Below are 21299 nucleotides of genomic sequence, written 5' to 3' on the forward strand. Positions count from 1 at the left end.
GCAGCGATAAACTTCAAGTGAAATATTCGCTAGCGTTCACAGCTCGAGGGGAAACAGAAAACACAAAACGAGCAGAATAAGCGACCTTCGTTGTTTCAGGCACAGAAAGATTCTGACAATTTTCTTCAGAGGAGATGCAATACTTATACGCAAGCGACAGCTTACTTACTTCGAAATTATTCTCTTTTCGCTATCCCCCTTCATTGTTTCTATTCTTGTTCTTCTTCTTTTCCTTTATTTGCGGAGACCTCAACTCCAACGATTCATTCATCTCCGACTGTTTCTATTCTAGCGGCTGCATAAGTTGCTCGTTATTGACAGCTCTGTTAGGGAAGCACACAAATGGACAGAACAAATGTATGGGGAAATGGGAATGCTTCCAATTTTCATCAATTTAAACCATATATAGACTACGGGATTGTGTTGTGTAGCATATCAAACAAATCTTAGAAAATTTCCGATTTGATTGGTATGCAAATCGTTAAAACCCGCTCGCAGCAAAAACAGTTATTAACATCAACTTTATTTCATAAAAACGTGACCTGTTTTCTGATTTGGCACCCTTAATGTAAGACGTAGTCCTACGTCAAAAATAATTATGCTTTCACCAATACAAACAAAACCATTGCCGAAAATTGAAAATTTAACTTTCAGAGCATTAGCTCGAGTGTTCCGACGTTTTTCACTATACAGTGCGACAACAGATGAAAATTTGATATCTTGCGAGTAATCGATTAGAGTTTGGTTGATATTACTTGATGGGAAGTGTGCGAAAACGATCATTTTCTTCACACTGTTTTTTTTTTAAATTTGTTGGTTTATCATTTCGGATATTATTTGCGAATACGTCGATAGTTCATAAATAACTCTTTAGTAAAAAGTTCCGGGTATCCTGAAAAAGTTTAATGGCTTGCGTGGTTTTGTAGAAGCATTTCGAGAAGCAACGATTCTTTCATGCCTTTGCGAGTACAATACACTAATTGGTCATATGTCTTATTTTGTTTCTTTATATCAATGCACGCATTGCACTGAGTATTTAACGAGAAGCATCTTCCGTGCATCGCCATTCAACAAGCATCAAACACGCGTCTAACAGATGCACACAATTGCAGCGATAAACTTCAAGTGAAATATTCGCTAGCGTTCACAGCTCGAGGGGAAACAGAAAACACAAAACGAGCAGAATAAGCGACCTTCGTTGTTTCAGGCACAGAAAGATTCTGACAATTTTCTTCAGAGGAGATGCAATACTTATACGCAAGCGACAGCTTACTTACTTCGAAATTATTCTCTTTTCGCTATCCCCCTTCATTGTTTCTATTCTTGTTCTTCTTCTTTTCCTTTATTTGCGGAGACCTCAACTCCAACGATTCATTCATCTCCGACTGTTTCTATTCTAGCGGCTGCATAAGTTGCTCGTTATTGACAGCTCTGTTAGGGAAGCACACAAATGGACAGAACAAATGTATGGAGAAATGGGAATGCTTCCAATTTTCATCAATTTAAACCATATACAGACTACGGGATTGTGTTGTGTAGCATATCAAACAAATCTTAGAAAATTTCCGATTTGATTGGTATGCAAATCGTTAAAACCCGCTCGCAGCAAAAACAGTTATTAACATCAACTTTATTTCATAAAAACGTGACCTGTTTTCTGATTTGGCACCCTTAATGTAAGACGTAGTCCTACGTCAAAAATAATTATGCTTTCACCAATACAAACAAAACCATTGCCGAAAATTGAAAATTTAACTTTCAGAGCATTAGCTCGAGTGTTCCGACGTTTTTCACTATACAGTGCGACAACAGATGAAAATTTGATATCTTGCGAGTAATCGATTAGAGTTTGGTTGATATTACTTGATGGGAAGTGTGCGAAAACGATCATTTTCTTCACACTGTTTCGCAAAATTACTGATTTTTGGACGAGGAGTGAGGGAGGGAAATTAAAGAAATGAGGGCCATTGTGGCAGACTTTTGTGGCTAGCTTCCACCTTCATCTTTAAGGAGCTGATTTGATTATGCATCCAATGGGGCAGCGGACTGAGTCTGGAACTTTTTCGAATGGCAATATATGGCTGAAGTGCTGAATGCTAATTTTTTTTAATACAGTCAACTCTCCCTAACTCGATGTTCTGTATCTCGATATTTTCCTTAACTCCATGGATTTCATGGCACCTTCGATTTTACAAGCATTCGTCTCTCCATAACTCGATACCTTCCTAACTCGATGCCTCCCTTACTCGATGTGTTTTGATTCATTTTTCCATGGATTTTCACCTCCCTAACTCGATTGATTTTCGCGTACTTGTTTTTGTGCATTATTACCCCTGATTTCAATTGCTCTTGATTACCTCTGATTTCAAATGCTCTTGAAATTTCAGTATTACACAAAGTACGGTATCAACACTATTCAAACTAAAGTAAAAATGGAATCGGAATGGGAAGTTGAATCTAGACCAATAGCATATAAGGTTGGTCGGGATCGAAAAGCTGGAGCGGTCAATGGATTTTTGTCTTATCAAGCAAGAGAGAATAATTTACCTCTCTTAGGTTCTATTTTTCGGAATATGGCTTGCGAATTTGTCCAGAAACTGGGAATTCCCAACTTTAAAGCACAACGAACATGGACGGGAGCGATAAACTACCGTTGCTGATCAATGGAAAGAGTGAAAACCCACGATGTTTCAATAAGAAGTAATTACCAATGATATACGAGAGCAATACCAAGGTCTGGATGGACTTAATGCTTTTTGAGGAATGAATCATGTGAATTGACAAGAAAAATTCCAATGGAAATTGAAAGGTATTATTTCTGGAATTATGTGTTATGGTAATGTATCATACTTATATCTATTCCTTCTCAAAGGTGGTCATGTTCGTTGATAATTATACAGCGCACCAAAAATCTCTACGACCAAAGCTCAAATCGATAAGTTTACAAATTTTCCACAAATCTTTACTTCCGTAGCTCAGCAGTTGGACTTCGACATAATCAAGAACCTGAATCAGTACTTTCGCCATCTTCGATTAATTAGATCTTCGATTAGTTAAACGAAGATTGCAAGAAATGGAGGATATCTGTCCTTTTCAACCTTCATGTTATTCAGCATTCTTACTGTATTTTAATGCACTCTAGGATCCTTCAGATATACCGGTATTGGATGCAATTGAAATACTTTCGCCCTCTTTTTTTTATTAAATCGTTTATTTTTACAGGCTCAGTTACATAAGTTTAAAGGAGCCAAACTCCTGACTGTATTGTTATAAGTGTATATAAACATTTTTCCTTAATTCTAATGTTAATGGTGTAGAAAACCGATTACTCGCGGTCTACTCGAGTTTAGAAGGGTGACATATTTTCTTCAGGAAAAGGAAGGGATAAAAGGATATGTTGACAATGTTCACTCTCACATTCACACTCACATTCATTACACTCAATTCTTAAGCCTATCTTATATCTAATATGTATTTACATTTCACCTTATTCTATTGTTAATAAGAGGGGATTTGATTTCTCGCGAAGGAAAAGGAAAAGGAGAATATAAGGATATAAGGACAATCAGACACGAAGATCGATAACTTTTAGGAAGACATATATTTGGGACATGTAATCAAGGTCTAAACCAGCCAACACATCTCTTACCGGCACATTGGGCTGCCTTCCTCTAGCCCGAAGGGAGTTTTCTAAATTCGATCTGGCAACGATCTCGCACGACCAAACAACGTGTTCGATGTCGTGGTAACCTTGGCCACAGGCACAGATATTGCTGTCGGCAAGATCAAAACGAAAGAGTAGCGCGTTTAACGAACAGTAATTGGACATGAGTCGGGAGAAGGTGCGAATAAAGTCCCGACTCAAGTCCAGACTTTTGAACCGTGGTTTAAGGCTAACCTTAGGGATAATTGAGTGGAGCCACCGGCCCAATTCATCTTCGTTCCATTTGCGTTGCCAGCTAACGATGGTATTTTTACGAACTAAAGAATAAAATTCATTGAAGGCGATTTGACGCTGATAAATTTCGCCTTCAATTGCACCTACCTTTGCTAATGAGTCAGCCCTCTCATTACCCGGAATTGAGCAATGTGAAGGGACCCAGACAAAGGTAATGACATAACAGCGTCTGGTAAAAGCACTCAAAATTTCTCGTATTCTCTCAAGGAAGTACGGCGAGTGCTTTTCCGGCCTCACTGAACGGATAGCTTCGACAGAGCTAAGACTATCCGTTACAATGTAATAGTGTTCAACAGGTCGTGAGGCGACGCTGTCCAGCGCCCAGTGTATTGCTGCCAATTCAGCAATATATACTGAGCAAGGATACTGAAGACTGTGTGAGGTGCTAAAAAATACGTTGAACACTCCAAGGACCAATCAGTAAAATACATATTATCACAATTGATACGCCCATACTTTGCATTGAAGATCGTAGGAACGATCCCCGATAGAAGGTAATCTGGAATATCATGGATTTTCTCCTTCATGAACAGATCAAAATGTACAGAGGAATTGATGTAGTCAGGGAAACAAACACGGTTGGGAATATACGAAGAAGGATCAACCTGCATGGAGATGAATTCATGATATGAGCTCATAAATCCAGAATGAAAATTTAGCTCGCTCAGTTGCTCAAAATTTCCGATCACCAATGGGTTCATAACCTTACACCGGATGAGGAACCGAAGAGATAATAAATTGAAGCGATCTTTTAGTGGGAGTACGCCTGCCAAAACCTCGAGGCTCATGGTATGCGTTGAGGGCATACATCCCAACGTAATACGGAGACAAAGATGCTGAATTCGCTCGAGTTTAATGAGGTGTGTTTTGGCAGCTGATTGAAAACAGAAACTGCCATACTCCATCACTGAGAGAATAGTTGTTCGATACAACATTATAAGATCTTCGGGATGGGCTCCCCACCAGGTGCCGGTAATTGTACGGAGAAAGTTTATTCTTTGTTGACATTTTTTACTCAGATACCTAATATGGGCCCCCCAAGTACATTTGGAGTCGAACCAGACCCCAAGATACTTGAATGACATAGTATGAGTGATCGGTTTACCCAAAAGTTGAAGCTTTGGTTTTGCTGGTCTATGCTTCCTATAAAAAACCACCATCTCTGTTTTCTCCGTGGAGAATTCGATCCCTAGCCCAATGGCCCAGGTTGAAAAATTGTTCAAAGTATCTTGTAAGGGTCCTTGCAGGTCGGATTCGTTTGATCCTACGACCGACACTACTCCATCATCTGCAAGTTGTCTTAGGCTGCAATTTTGTGTAAGGTAATTGTCGATGTCGCTTACATAGAAGTTGTACAAAAGGGGGCTTAAACATGAGCCCTTGGGGAGGCCCGTGTAAGAGAACCGACTTACTGCCGAATCTCCGTGAGAAAAGTTCAAATGTTTCTCACAAAGCAAGTTATATAACATATTATTCAATAGAGGCGGCAGACCCCGAGAGTGTAATTTGTCTGACAAAACCTCTATTGAAACAGAATCAAAGGCCCCCTTTATGTCCAAGAATACTGAAGCCATTTGTTTTTTTTCGGCGTAAGCCATTTGAATTTCTGAAGAAAGCAACGCAAGACAATCATTCGTCCCCTTGCCCCTGCGGAACCCATATTGTGTATCTGAGAGTAGGCCATTCGTTTCAACCCATCGATCAAGGCGAAACAAGATCATTTTCTCCAACAATTTCCGTATACAAGACAGCATTGCTATTGGGCGGTACGAATTGAAGTCGGACGCGGGCCTTCCGGGTTTTTGAATAAAGGGTGTGTCACATCAAATTGCATCACGGAAAAAACGCTGTAGAAATTTAATTTTTAGGAATTATATCTTCAGCTTTCGCTTATAATCAGATAAGAGTGTATATATCACGTTGGCCATGCTTCACTGTCAATTTTTCGTAAATTTGGAACAAGGTTCAGAAGGCTCCTAACCGCGACGAAAGGCAAAACATGGTGGGGAAGACGCGAGCCCGGAAGCTGTACATCGAAATACTGACGAAGCCGCATTGCCTGGTAATGGACGACGAAACCTACGTCAAAGCGGACTTTCGTCAGCTGCCGGGCCTGTTGTTCTTCTCCGCAGAAGACAAATTCAGCGTTCCGGAGGAGATTCGCAAGCAGAAACTATCCAAGTTTGCCAAAAAGTACATGGTGTGGCAAGCGATCTGCTCTTGCGGAAAGCGGAGCGCCCCCTTCGTGATGACCGGCACGGTAAACGGGCAGGTTTACCTTAAGGAGTGCCTACAGAAGCGCTTACTACCACTATTGAAGCAGCACGAGGGCCCGATCATCTTCTGGCCGGATCTCGCTTCGTGCCACTATTCAAAGGACTTGTTGGAGTGGTACGAAGCCAACGGGATCACTTTCGTGCCAAAGGAAATGAACCCGCTCAACGCGCCGGAGCTTCGCCCAATAGAGAAATATTGGGCGATTATGAAGCAGGCCCTCCGGAGGAACCCAAAAGTTGTCAAATCGGAGGCGGACTTCAAGAGAAAATGGATTTCTGTTCAAAAAAAACTACAACCTGACGTTGTACAGAACCTTATGGACGGGGTAAAGAGGAAGGTGCCAGCATACGGGCTTGGGCTCGAAGTATGAATAAAAAGAAAACGCCAAAAGTTGTTTAATAGTTTTTATTTTACTGTCTAAAATTTTCAAAAGGATCGGTCTACTGGGCGAATTTCTACAGCGTTTTTTCCGTGATGCAATTTGATGCGACACACCCTTTAGCTATAACTCTTACTTGTTTCCAATTATCTGGAACAATATTATGCTCCATGAACCGATTGAATAAATTCAACAAGCGATGTTTCGCCACATTAGGGAAGTTTTTCAACAAGTTGAACTTAATTCTATCCGTTCCTGGAGCCGAATTGTTACAAGAAAGGAGAGCAAGGGAGAATTCTACCATCGAAAACTCGGAATCAAGATCGCACCTATCTGGAGGTATATCTCGAACAATTTTTTGCACAGGAGCGGAATCAGGACAAACTTTCCGTGCAAAATTGAAAATCCATCGATGTGAATATTCTTCGCTTTCATTCGTTGAAGAGCGATTTCTCATGTTTCGAGCCACTTTCCATAATTTTTTCATTGTCGTTTCCCGTGACAAACCTCCCACGAAATTTCGCCAATAAGCATGTTTTTTCCCTTTGATCAAGTTTTTAAATTGATTTTCAAGGTCCAAATACGATTGAAAATTTTCAATGGTTCCACGTTTCCGAAAAGCTTTGAATGCGTTCGATTTATTCTGATAAAGCTTGGAACATAGGCTATCCCACCATGGATTGGGAGGCCTTCGACGAATAGTGGAGCCTGGGATGGGTTTCGTTTGAGCGCGAACCGCGCTGTCATAGATCAAACGAGAAATGAAGTTATACTCCTCCAATGGAGGAAAACCATCGCTGGAATTGATGGCTAGAGCAATCGCGTCCGCATATTTTTTCCAGTCAATGTGTCTTGTGAGGTCATATGCCATGTTTATAGATTCAGAAGAATTCGACCCAATGGTGATGGAAATTTTGATTGGCAAGTGATCACTACCGTTGGGGTCCTGGATTACATTCCACTTGCAATCTAACGATAGTGAATTCGAGCAAAGCGAGAGGTCAAGAGCACTTGGGTTAGCAGGAGGTTTAGGAACACGTGTTGTTTCCCCAGTATTCAAAACGGTCATATTGAAGCTGTTACAAAGGTATATATATCAACGATGAACGATTGTCGTCGTACTGTTCCCCCCAGGCAGTTCCGTGAGAGTTGAAGTCTCCCAAGATCAATCGTGGCTCAGGAAGAAGTGAGCACATGTCAACAAGTTGCTTGCGGCTAACCGCAGCTCTCTGAGGTCAATACAAGCTGACAATACAGAGGTCTTTTCCTCTGATGTTTGCATGACAAGCAACAGCTTCAATCCCTCCAATAGGTGGAAGGTCAATTCGAAAAAATGAGTGGCACTTATTGATCCCCAATAGCACCCCTCCGTATCTGTCATCACGGTCCAAGCGTATAATATTGAAATCATGGAAAGAGAGATCATCTCGCGAAGAAAGCCAAGTTTCGGACAGAGCAAAAACATCACAATTGAACTTATGAATTAAAAATTTGAATGTATCCAATTTAGGGATAATACTACGACAATTCCACTGTAAAACAGTGATATCTCCGACCTCTCTATTTGAATTAGACATCAAGAGAGATAATCATTGCAAGGAGGGGCCATGTTTGCATCAATTGCTGTAAAACTGTCTTTAATACTGGAAGCATTGAGATGACAATGGTTCTGATGGAGTCGGAAACATTAAAACACTTGAAGATTTGATCCAAATTCTGGCTTCATTAGCTGGCAACACTGCTTTGTGTAAACAAACGTTTTTTTTTCGGTCGTTGTTTTTCCCGCTATTTATCGAGTTTTTAAAATCTTTTCGTCTCGTTTCCGTGTTGATATTGTTCGAAAACGTCCCGTGGTTCTATATATATATTTGTGAATTTATTCGGTGTGCCGTCTCTACACATTTTGGAATTTCGCGAGTTTGTGTTTTTGTGCTTTGTTAGTGAAAAATACAAAGACACGCTACATTCCACGCCGATTTTTTGTCCTGAAGCGACATCTGCTGGACAATAGACGCAACTATCGCTGCAAAGCTCCTCATCTCTCGCGCTGGTATCTACTCGAATCACTGGAAGCTCATTAATCAACGCTGCATAAACGTAGGCGCTTCTACGATCTGTTATCACTGTCGTCTAGTGAGACTCTGTAACTTTGTTGAAACCGTGATAATTTTTTTGTGAAAATATGGATACGTGTCAAGCCTGCTCACGATCACTAAGTACTGGCAAGACGATTCCGTGCAGTGGCACCTGTGGTATCACATTCCACCAGACTTGTGTGGGGTTGACAAAGCACCATTATTCAGCATGGTCAGCGAAAGTCGGGTTGTTCTGGTTTTGCGATGCCTGTCGACAGAGCTTCAATCCTGCTGCACACAGTCGAGAGAATATTATCATCAAAGCTCTACAAGAACTGCTAATACGCACGGACTCTATGGATACGCGCTTAGGAAATTACGGCGATAATCTTCGCATTATTAACAAGACGCTCTACGGTACACAGCAGCAACATAAACAAACCAACCAATCATTGGATAAATCTACATTTCTCCAAAGCATTGATCAACTCAATCTTGATGACACTATTGATCCCATCAATCGCTCGAGATCCTGCGATGAGTCATCTTTCTTCGAAGTGTTAGACGAAATAAATAGCTCTGTGGCACAACAACCTGATAGACTTGTTGTCGGAAAACGACGCGTGCAAATTTTATCGCAACGAGAGTCTCGGACCACTCCCCAAACGACTGCATCTACACCGGCTGTGCTAATCAATAACTCGAGCAAACCATCTGTCATCGAGTCTTCGTCTTCATCCCTTGCTCATCGTGATGGTAATAAGAATCAGCCGCAATCTGTCATCTCCGGTCATCACGCCTCGCCCAGTAACAGTAACAGTAACCACACTGGTGTTAATGTTATGCGGCGTTGCACGGGAACTTTAAGCGTTGCCAAAATTGGACAGGCCTCTGAAGAGATGGTAGCCTTTTATGTGACCCCGTTCACCCCGGATCAAAAAGAAGACGATGTTAAACAACATATTCATGACATTGCGAATGTGGACTCATCGTTAGTAAAAGTTGTGAAGCTAGTTCCTCGTTCCCACTCCGCCCAACTATTTGGTGACTACTATACGGTGTTTCGAAACGATCTTGACTCAATTATGACAGGGAAAAAAAGAGGAGGCGGCGTACTCATTGCGGTATCGAAGAAGTTTAGCTCCTCAAAAACAGTGGCGCAAGTTAGCGATTTAGTGGAGCATCTTTGGGTGAATATACATGGACCAGACAGTATTATTATTGTTGGAGCGGTATATTTGGCGCCAGAGCTTGCGGGTAATGCTGACATCCTCGAAAAACATCTTGAGTCCGTTTCCAGTATCACTGAATCTTTGAAACCGAGTGATTCTCATATTCTTCTTGGAGATTACAATCAAACTCACCTTGTCTGGTCGAGCTCCACTACTGGATTTCTGTATGCTGATCCTTTAGAGTCCAGATTTTCAACATCTAGCGCGTATCTCGTCGATGGAATGTCTACTATGAACCTGAAACAAATGAATGACGTCAAAAATAACAGAGGCCGTACATTGGATCTGATATTCATAAACGCAGAGGCTGTCTCCAAATGCACTGTGACAGAGGCTCCCGAACCTCTCATTGAAGCTGACGTGTTTCATCCTGCTGTTGTCGCTAGAATGCATTTCCCAGAGCCTGTGAGTTACGATGATTCCATAGATGATGTGAGATTGGACTTTCACAAAGCAAATTTCGATGAAATTAGTCGAGCTATTGCTAGCTGCGATTGGATCCAGCTTATTGATAACAATATTGACGTGGCTGTCTCCATATTCACCAACACGCTTGTACAATTATTTCGCCGCTTTGTGCCCCCTAGGCGCCACCGAAGTAAACCCCCATGGTCGAATCACCAGCTGCGCGTACTGAAACGCCAGAGAGCGGCTGCTCTGAGAAGATATACTATTCACCGGAATCCAATAGAAAAACAACAGTTTAATGCTGCCAGTCGAAGATACCACACTCAAAACCGGCTACTCTACTCAAGGTACGTAAAACGCAAAGAGAATGATCTCAAACGTAACCCTAAAAGTTTTTGGGCTTTTATGAATGAAAAATGCAAAACGAGCGGTCTTCCAAAATCTATGTTTCTTGATGATAGAGCAGCTGAGCCTCGTATGGGAATTTGCGATCTGTTCGCTAAGCATTTCTCCAGCGTGTTTAAAGCGAATTTCATCACGGATCAAGCCATGAGCCTGGCACTAGGAAATGTACCCAGTAACGTAATTGAGATGGGAAATTTCACATTTACTGAGCAAAGCGTTCTTGACGCGATTCGCAGATTGAAATCTTCCTCGGCCGTTGGACCTGATGGAATTCCACCGATCGTTTTAAAAAGTGTGCTGAGGCTATTGCTGCTCCGTTGTCAATCATCATCAACAAGTCACTATCAGAGGGGAAGTTTCCGGAGAAATGGAAAGCATCAGTGATGTTTCCTATCCATAAAAAAGGTGATAAACGTGATGTGTCTACGTATCGTGGCATAAACTCTCTATGAGCTGTGTCTAAGCTATTCGAGATACTTGTTGGTGGCGTGCTTTTCAATGCCGTCAAATCATACATCTCGCCTGATCAACATGGTTTCTTCAAAGGAAGGTCGATTAACACGAATCTGGTGGATTTTTCATCGTATTGCGTCAGGGCAATTGAGAATGGTGCACAAATCGACACTGTTTACACTGACCTGAAGGCTGCCTTTGACCGTGTGGATCATCAATTGCTGATTGCTAAGCTGAAGCGATTAGGTGCTTGTTCACTTTTCAGTGGATGGCTGAGTTCCTACTTAGTCAACAGGCCACTCACCGTGAAGCTCGGATCATCGCAGTCCTATACATTTACGAATTGTTCTGGAGTTCCACAAGGAAGCAACCTGGGACCGTTATTGTTTTCGATATTTTTCAATGATGTGTGCTTGCTCATCCCACCAGGTTGTCGAATTCTGTATGCGGATGATCTCAAGCTCTACTTAACAGTTAGATCTACCGAGGATTGTAAGGAACTGCAGCGACTTATTAATCAATTTGAAAGCTGGTGTTGTTGTAATCGTCTGACCATCAGCGTCCAGAAATGTTTTGTCATCACCTTCACACGAAAAAAATCTCCAATTCACTGGGTTTACGACATTGGTGGATGCCAGATCGAGAGAGCCAGCGTTGTAAAGGACCTTGGAGTTCATCTCGATTCACAGCTCACATTCAGAGATCATTACTCTAACATAATTAATAAGGCGAACAGGAACTTAGGTTTCATAATGAGAGCTGCAAACAACTTCCGAGATACTTACTGTCTCCGATCGCTTTACTACGCCCTTGTTCGATCTGTCCTGGAGACTGCTTCAGTGGTATGGAGTCCATATGCGCACGTGTGGATAAAAAGAATTGAAGCTGTTCAATCTCGATTCATTAAATTTGCATTGAGATTTCTACCATGGACTAACTCGGCTGACCTACTACCGTATAAGGACCGTTGCCGTCTGCTTGGGATAGAAACTCTGCATCAAAGTCGTAGCTCGGCAAAAGCTTTATTTGTCGCCAAAGTACTACTGGGACATACGAACTCCTCCCACAGTTTAATTTAAACGCACCGACTGTGGTCCTACGATCAAGGGAATTTCTGCGACTAGAATTCATACGAACCGAGTACGGAAGAAATGAACCGATTGTATCGATGTGTCGTGAATTTAATTATGTGTTTCATTTGTTTGATTTCTGTTGTTCCGTGAATGAATTTAAGTACCGTTTGAAACGTTTCAACTTGACAACTTGATGTTTTATGTTTTCGACTATTTATTTACATTTAATTATAATTTCATATTCATGTAGACTGTAAGTCAGATGGATCAAATAAAATAAAAAAAAAAGGTCAGACAACTTTATAAATCCCGATTGGGAAGTTGAGCTGGACGGAAAAATAGGGACAGTTGGGGTTTTTGATGTCCCCTCTAGTGCTGGGTCGTTCGAAGGTGAACTATTGCCACGGAAGCCAGGAGGAACCTGATTTTGCTTGTCCGCTGCACTCGATTTTTTAGGCAAGCTAACAGGGTTATCACCGGAGGGACTTGTCCTTGAACTTTGGGAGTGGTCACATTTTTGCGCCGGGGATTCCCTTGGAAAATGAACGGTGTGCCCCCGTTAGCTGTGTCCGCTTCCATTTCGTCAACGGGCAACGTGGCGAAGGCATTTTGTGTGTTGATTGGTTGTTGTTCTTGAGCCGGTGGAGAAGCGCCCTTCAAAATTTCCGCAAAAGTGCGCTTCGAGCGTTCCTTCAAAGAGCGCTTCTGTTTATCCCAGCGACTCTTATAAGTTTCACAAGCTGAGAGCTCGTGTGGGGATCCCCCGCAATATGGACATTTATGCTCAGTCGCACTGCAGGATTTCCCCTCATGTTGCTCTCCGCAAGTGGCACAGCGCTCCTTGTTGGCGCAATAGTCTGCTGTATGACCAACTGACTTGCATTTGTTGCAAGTCATGGGCTTTGGCACGAAGAGTCGCACTGGAAGCCTTAATTTATCCACCATAACGTAGTCAGGGAGGGCGGAACCAGCAAAAGTTACTCGAAACGAGTCGGACGGCGTGAATTTTTTTTCTTCCCCATTCTGGGAAACTTTTCCAAGTTGCTGGCAGTCCAAAATTTTAATTTGCTTCAAAGGGAGCTGTTTAAATCTGCCATCTCCCTCTTTTATTATTTCGCTCGTCAGACCCGTTTCTGTAATCACCCCCGCAATTTCTACGTTATGGCAGGGCACATATACGCGATATTCTATTACAAAACGATTGTCGACAACAATATCGTTAGCGTGCTTCCGATTAGCCACGACAACACGCAGTTTGTTCGGTCTAATCTTTCTAATTTCGACCACGGAGGAATAATATCTTGCCAGATCTTTAGAAATTTGAATGACATTTAGAGATTTTCCTTTTGGTTTGGGCCGGAAGAAAACAACCCATGGGCCAGATCCAGGTGAATCTTCTGGATAGACCTTGACACGAGGAGAGGAAACAACTGAGGGGGAGGACGAGGTCGATTGTTGAGCGGGATCAGGAACAGTAGGGCTGGGAGGCAAGTTCGGGAGTTGATCGGAAGCGGGAGCAGGAGATTGAGGGGGTGAAGAGGAAAGGTTTGCAAATTTTCTTGTGAGGGGCTTGTTTAGGTGGCTTAACTCTCCATCTAAAAAGACATCCGAGAACTTTCGCCCTCTAAAACCAATAAGAATTAATCTGAGACTATTTATTTAAATTGCTTCAGGAAGCCGAATTTTCCTTCAATGATGACGGTGATATTCCGCTGGCACAATTAATGCGTCGTGAGCTTGCTGATGTCGACAGTACAATACCGTTCGTTCGAATGTCTTTTAATAATTAGTGCAAAAAGGAACAATTGATTTGCTGTGATCAGTGTTGAAAAAGCTGAGAAAACGCTGAAGATAGTAGTTCTATTGAGATGGGGAATATTCAGGAAGGTTCAGATGATTGTGTCGGAATTACATCTTCGAACGTTAAATCAACTGAAAATGTTCCTGTGAAACTATTAGAACATTTCTTTGTGACAGTTCCTGCGTGATCGTTACAATTTAGTTTGAATAACATACTTAATCAATATTTGCTTTGTTAACCTAGTTCCTCATGCAGGTCGAACTCGATTATATACAAACTCGATTATAGATGATTCGATTATGTAAAATTTAGGACTCGATTGTAAACAGTTTGAAAAAAAAGTTTATAATTCAAACTAGCTGACCCGGCAAACTTCGTCCCGCTCAAAATTTATTTTTCGTTATCACATTCACGTTTTTTACTAAGCGTACGTTCATAGGTCCAATCGCAGGACTGTTCATTGATTGATTTTCTACCCTTTAAAACTACCTTTTACTATAAAATTCCTAGTACTTCTACCAAAACTCGTCATTATAATATCAGATTATTTTCAGACACAATTCTCGTTCAAGATTTTTCATCCACTTGCAAATAACATGTTTATCCGTTACATGGAATAAATGTTTGAAATAAAAAATATGATAGAATAAAGACAGCCCTAAGTCGGACAATTTCTTTCTCGAGTTTTGCTCTTATCAACACATTCGATGATCCATTTTTATTTATATAGATAGAAGAAGATATAGGAGTGCGTTTTATCACATTAAAAAAAATCAATTGTCATGTTTGGTTGAAATATGTGTATTATTTTTATGGGACCCCCTCTCCATTTCAGAAGAGGGAGGGAACATTTCTCATATTCAAAAACTTTTACATGCCAAATTCGGCTCCATTTGATTGATTAGTTTTCGAGTTATGCAGAAATTTGTGTTTCATTTGTATGGCAGCCCCTCCTAAGGAAGGGGGGAGGAGTATATAACCACCATAGAAACATTTATTGCATCCTAAAACCTACACTTGCAAAATTTTATTTCATTTGCTTGATTAATTCTCGAGTAATGCAGATATGTGTGTTTCATTTGTGTGGCAGTCCCTCCCTTAGAGAGGGGGGAGGGGGCTCAAACTATCATAAGAACCCTCCCCGACCTCAAAGACCTCTACATGTCATGTCGATCGGTTCAGTGGTTTCCGAGTCCATAAGAATCAGACAGAGAGAAAGACAGAAAGACAGACATCACTCCATTTAAATATATATAGATATGAATAATATTAAAGTGAAATTTAAGTGGCTTAAAACAGTGGGTTAAAAATCGCGAAGTTGGGCGTCAAAGAACAATTTGTAGAGGGGTTAGAGAACTTTAATTTAATTGATAGAAACAATCAAGTATGAAATTTTGAGATAAATTTAATAATTACAAATAAAAAAAAACAATAATTACAAATAAAAAAAAACAAACACAGCTCATATAGATTACTTTTCATTATTTCGCAGGGAAATGACAATTGTTTTTGTTTATGATACCAGTAAAAGAGATGATTTTGAGGATCCTGTTAAATCTGTAATTTATTTTCACCCTTCTTGGGTGTCTGAAATGCAGAAGTTGCTACTATGCGGACAAATAATGGTGAGTACACAGCATACAGTAATTTTATCGAATCTCAAACTCTATCGCAAACATCAAACTAAAAAGACAAATAAATGCGTCGATGATCGAAACATGAAATCTTTTAAACTTGTCGATGCTGTAAAGCTGTACAGTGGGACCTCGATAATTCGCGAAATCGAGTTCCCTAGTAATTCTATAGATCTTCCCGAAATTTGTCGGTTAGTGGTAGGGTACTTTCACATTATCCAATCACTTGTGTACACGACCTTATAGATGGCTAGTTTAATGATTTCTTTATTGATGAAGCATAGTTTTCAAGCTAAAATATATTTTTTCATGTTTACACTTCATGTTTAGCCCTTCATTGCGTTATCCGCATTTTTGTTACACGCGGTGACCTAGCCCGACTATTCCGCGGATAATCGGGGTTGTACTGTATTTGCTTTCATCAAACACGTGAACCTCAAACTAACATTCTTATCGGAAACGTGTTAGGCCACGGAAATCTACAAAAGGTGTTTTAAATAGTTTGCAAATAAGTGTATACTTTGTACTCTTTTCAGGGAACAGTGCAATTTTTGAATGAAACTTTTAGTAAGCCCCGTTCGATTTCATTACAAAGTGGAAAATTTGCTATAAAATCATTTGGACGGTTCTTCTTGGTAAGTACGATTTTATCCTTATAATTCGAACAGTATAATCTCAACAAAAAGCAATTAAAGGGTGTGTCACATCAAATTGCATCACGGAAAAAACGCTGCAGAAATTTAATTTTTAGGAATTATATCTTCAGCTTTCGCTTATAATCAGATAAGAGTGTAGAGATCACGTTGGCCATGCTTCACTGTCAATTTTTCGTAAATTTGGAAAAATGTCGTCGAACGAAAAAGAGCGTCGTGAATTAATCCTGTGCACTCATTTCGAGAATCCGGAGTTGTCACATCGGGACATCGGTAAGATGCTGGGAATCGTCCAATCCACGGTCAGCAGAGTACTAAAACGATACTTCGAGAACCTAACCATCGACCGGAAGGTGAAGAACGGCAAAAATGGATGCTCCGTCAGTGAAAAAGATCACAAACGCGTAGTTAAGCAGTTTAGACGTGATCCGAGAAGTTCGGTCCGGGATGTCGCCAATAAGCTGAATTTGTCAAGTTCATTCGTCCAGCGGACCAAGCAGCGGGAGGGCCTGCGTACATACAAGGTTCAGAAGGCTCCTAACCGCGACGAAAGGCATAACATGGTGGGGAAGACGCGAGCCCGGAAGCTGTACACCAAAATGCTGACGAAGCCGCATTGCCTGGTAATGGACGACGAAACCTACGTCAAAGCGGACTTTCGTAGGCTGCCGGGCCTGTTGTTCTTCTTCGCAGAGGACAAATTCAGCGTTCCGGAGGAGATTCGCAAGCAGAAACTATCCAAGTTTGCCAAAAAGTACATGGTGTGGCAAGCGATCTGCTCTTGCGGAAAGCGGAGCGCCCCCTTCGTGATGACCGGCTCGGTAAACGGGCAGGTTTACCTTAAGGAGTGCCTACAGAAGCGCTTACTACCACTATTGAAGCAGCACGAGGGCCCGACCATCTTCTGGCCGGATCTCGCTTCGTGCCACTATTCAAAGGACGTGTTGGAGTGGTACGAAGCCAACGGGGTCACCTTCGTGCCAAAGGAAATGAACCCGCCCAACGCGCCGGAGCTTCGCCCAATAGAGAAATATTGGGCGATTATGAAGCAGGCCCTCCGGAAGAACCCAAAAGTTGTCAAATCGGAGGCGGACTTCAAGAGAAAATGGATTTCTGTTCAAAAAAAACTACAACCTGACGGTGTACAGAACCTTATGGACGGGGTAAAGAGGAAGGTGCGAGCATACGGGCTTGGGCTCGAAGTATGAATAAAAAGAAAATGCCAAAAGTTGTTTAATAGTTTTTATTTTACTGTCTAAAATTTTCAAAAGGATCGGTCTACTGGGCGAATTTCTACAGCGTTTTTTCCGTGATGCAATTTGATGTGACACACCCTTTAGTATCAGCGAGCAAAACGAACGTGTCTATGAACGTGTATTCAGTTGCAGCACTATCTCAGCACATATTACCGTGCTAGCTTCCGTAAAGTATCTCCAGTAACGCCCTAGCTTCAGCATAGTAGAACTTCTTCTATAACAACATTTTAGAGGCGAGAATTCATTTAAAATGTTTATCTTTTTGTTGGGAAAACTGGCAACCATAACTCAAAAGCACCACAGGGCTCACCGTTGACAGGCGACTGTTATCCGATTGACGTCATCGATAGGGATTGTTAGCCGGTTTTACCGGTGATACCGGGTTATTTTCCATTACCGAATTACCGGTAATTTTACAATCAATAACCGATAATTTCGGTAATTTTTATTTTTACACCATAAATAATATTTGCCTTTATGTCGCTTTGAAATATTGCTCGGCACAACTGGCAGTGTTGCGCCAATTCTGCGACCTCCAAACTTCAGTTCAAAAATCGCTGCTAATCTGAAAACGAAACACAATATAAGCTTCAGCGATGAATAACTGACAGCGATAAAGGAATTGGATGCTGCCCTCGAACCAGTTCTGGACGCTGTTGAACTGCTATTGCGTAAGAAATGAATCCTTTATGAAGCTGACGTCAGATTGCAATTTATGCTAGAACAGCTTTTTAGGAGCCGATCTGGCGTAGTGGTAACATCCATACCTCTCACGCTGAAGATCACGAGTTCAATTCTCACTCCCAACATTCTTCCAAAATTGGAAGTAAAAAGTGACGAACCAGCCAAAAGTGTTGAAAGTCACTATAATACAGATATAAAAAAAAAAAAAAAGAACAGCTTTCGGAGCAACCATCAACCATGCTTCGAAATTTCTTGAAGCCCTGATTGGAAGGATTGCAGAAAGACGTTTCGTACATGAAGATTTGTTCCCGTATATGAATAATCATTCTGCTCGTGGTCGTGACACAATTAATGATGACTTTGGCGTCTTCTAGCAAACGTCACGGACTGCATTGATCAAGCAGGTATTTGAAATTTTTCCTAACTTGAGCAAATTTGACGATGATGATATTGATTCAGTAGCTGGACAACAGGAGGAAAAAAATCCACTGGACGATGGGAAACCTGCAGAACAGTTGAGCATCAAGGAGCATCAAATTTGAACGACGATTGCACCGGTTGAAGGTATCAACATCCAGCCCAAGCTCAACGTCTATAAACGGATTGATGAAAACTTGTGGACAAAAGTTTTCGTACAGAGGGAATCAGAGGCAAAACATGACAGTGGTATTCGATACTCTTTTACCCAACATAATTGGACTCTAAAGGCGTTTTCCTTTCTTCTGGAAACTTTGTCAATGAGATCCGATCTACAACAAAATTAACATTTTCTGTTCTATTACTTTAACCAGCAAAATGTTCTTTTGTGAACTAATCATAAAATAAAATAACAGCTGTTTCTTCAAGAAAATGGTTTATTTTAAAATATGTTTTTACCGGTAATTTGTCGGTTTTAGCAGTAATGAAATTTTCGTTGCCGAATAACCGGTTATTGAAATTTTGGCACGATAATGCAATCGCTAGTCATCGATGTGTCACTGAGAATGAGGTTTTCAGATTTATTTACTTTTTGTTTGGTTGTGTGGTTATGGTTAATGCTCCCCGATTTTTGAAATTAATCGTTCATCAGCTAGTCGAATAGTTTTGACGTAGGACTACGTCTTACATTAAGGGTGTCAAATCAGAAAACAGGTCACGTTTTTATGAAATAAAGTTAACGTCAATAACTATTTTTGATGCGAACAAATTTTAACAATTTGCATACCAATCGAATCAGAAACTTTCTAAAATTTGTTTGATACGCTGTACATTACAATCCTGTATATGGTTTAAATTGATGAAAATTGGAAGCATTCCCATTTCCCCATACATTTCTTCTGTTCATTTGCGTGCTTTCCCGTACAGAGCTGTCAATAACGGGCAACTCATGCAGCCGCTAGAATAGAAACAACGAAGGGAGATAGCGACAGAAAATATTTGCGGAGTTAGCTCCTCCCTTATATAGTAATTAAGCTGTCGCTAGCGTAAAAGTATTGCATCTGAGGAAAATTCTTAGAATCTTTCTGTGCCCGAAACAACAGAGGTCACTTATTCTGCTCGTTTTTAGTTTTATGTTTCCCCTCGAGCTGTGAACGCTAGCGAATATTTCACTTGAAGTTTATAGCTGCAACTGTGTGTATCTGTTAGACGCGTGTTTGATGCTTGTTGAATGGCGATGCACGGGAGATGCCTCTCGTTAAATACTCAGGGCGATGCGTGCATCGATATAAAGAAACAAATTGCGACATATGACCAATTAGTGTATTGTTCTCGCAAAGGCAAGAATGAATCGTTGCTTCTCGAAATGATTCTACAAAACCACGCAAGCCATTAAACCTTTTAAGGACCCCCAAAACTTTTTACTAAAGAGTTATTTATGAACTTTCGACGTACTCACAAATTATATCTGAAATGATATACCAACAAATTAAAAAAAAACAGGAAGTGGGTTATATCTATGGTATAACCGCAAGGGTGACGTAGGACTATCGTTGATTTAGAGATCATTTGTTTGAAGTTGAATCTAAATCCATTCTGAATGAATGAATAAATGAATATTTGGGGGACTTCGAAAACGAGAGCGTTACGTTGTAGACACAAGGTTTTATGCAATATAGGATACGAAAAACCTTGTTCTGAAGAATAATCTTCAGAAGCTTTCCTGCTTACTGCACTTGATTGACAAATCACAAAACCAAATGTATTATATGGATATTTTATGGATAGAAAACATTAAAATAAACTCTTTCGCTTGAATGTAATTTTCAATTCCAAGGGGAACTGGCAGATTATTTTCCAGCAACGATTAGATATTTCCACATTTTCCTCGATACTGGAAGCCCACCAGTGGTTAATACTAACGCGATAACCACCTGTTAATAGCACTTGATTGAAAAATATTTGGTCACAGTGTTACATGGATAGAAAACATTAAAATAAACTCTTTCACATGAATGTATTTTTAAATTCCCAGAGGAACTGGCAGATTATTTTCCAGCAATGATTAGATCTTTCCGGAACTTTCTCGATGCTGAATGGCATCCAAACGGAAAGAATTCTGCGCGTGTATGTGTCGGTTCCTCCAGCACGTTAGGCAACGATGTTGTCTTGTCGATGTCCTCACGAAAAATGAATGCGTCTCACCACCAGAATATCGCTTAAGTATGCTTTTTGTGCGAGATTGAATCGAGAGAAGGTGTGGTTTACGATGGCAATTTGGAAGGCAAACTAGAGGGGAATGAACTCTCTGAGCTCGAAACTTTGGCGACTGAGCAATAATCGATTGCGTGCGCATACAATATTGGATACGGAAATATCCTACTGATGGGGAAGAATAATCTTCAGAAGCTTTCCTGCTAATTACACTTGGTTGAAAAATTACAAAATCCAATGTATTTGATCACTGTGTTATATGGTTAGAAAACATTGAAATAAACTCTTTCACATGAATGTATTTTTAAATTCCCAGAGGAACTGCCAGATTATTTTCCAGAAATGATTAGATCTTTCCGGAACTTTCTCGATGCTGAATG

At 40.8% G+C, this 21299-nt stretch overlaps 1 protein-coding gene across 2 annotated transcripts in view; it reads left to right on the forward strand.

Moving 5' to 3' along the window:
• Positions 1-21299, forward strand: part of LOC129775062 (uncharacterized) — a 103256-nt gene that overhangs the window by 12312 nt on the left and 69645 nt on the right. Inside the window, exons 2-3 of one of the 2 annotated variants that reach the window (XM_055779267.1) lie at positions 15554-15686; positions 16232-16330. In XM_055779267.1, coding sequence (XP_055635242.1) covers positions 15554-15686; positions 16232-16330 — 232 coding nt within the window. The remainder of the gene's footprint in view (positions 1-15553; positions 15687-16231; positions 16331-21299) is intronic. The other variant, XM_055779268.1, reaches the window with a different exon arrangement.

This window comes from Toxorhynchites rutilus, chromosome 3 (assembly GCF_029784135.1).
Source record: "Toxorhynchites rutilus septentrionalis strain SRP chromosome 3, ASM2978413v1, whole genome shotgun sequence".
NCBI classification, from domain to species: domain Eukaryota; kingdom Metazoa; phylum Arthropoda; class Insecta; order Diptera; family Culicidae; genus Toxorhynchites; species Toxorhynchites rutilus.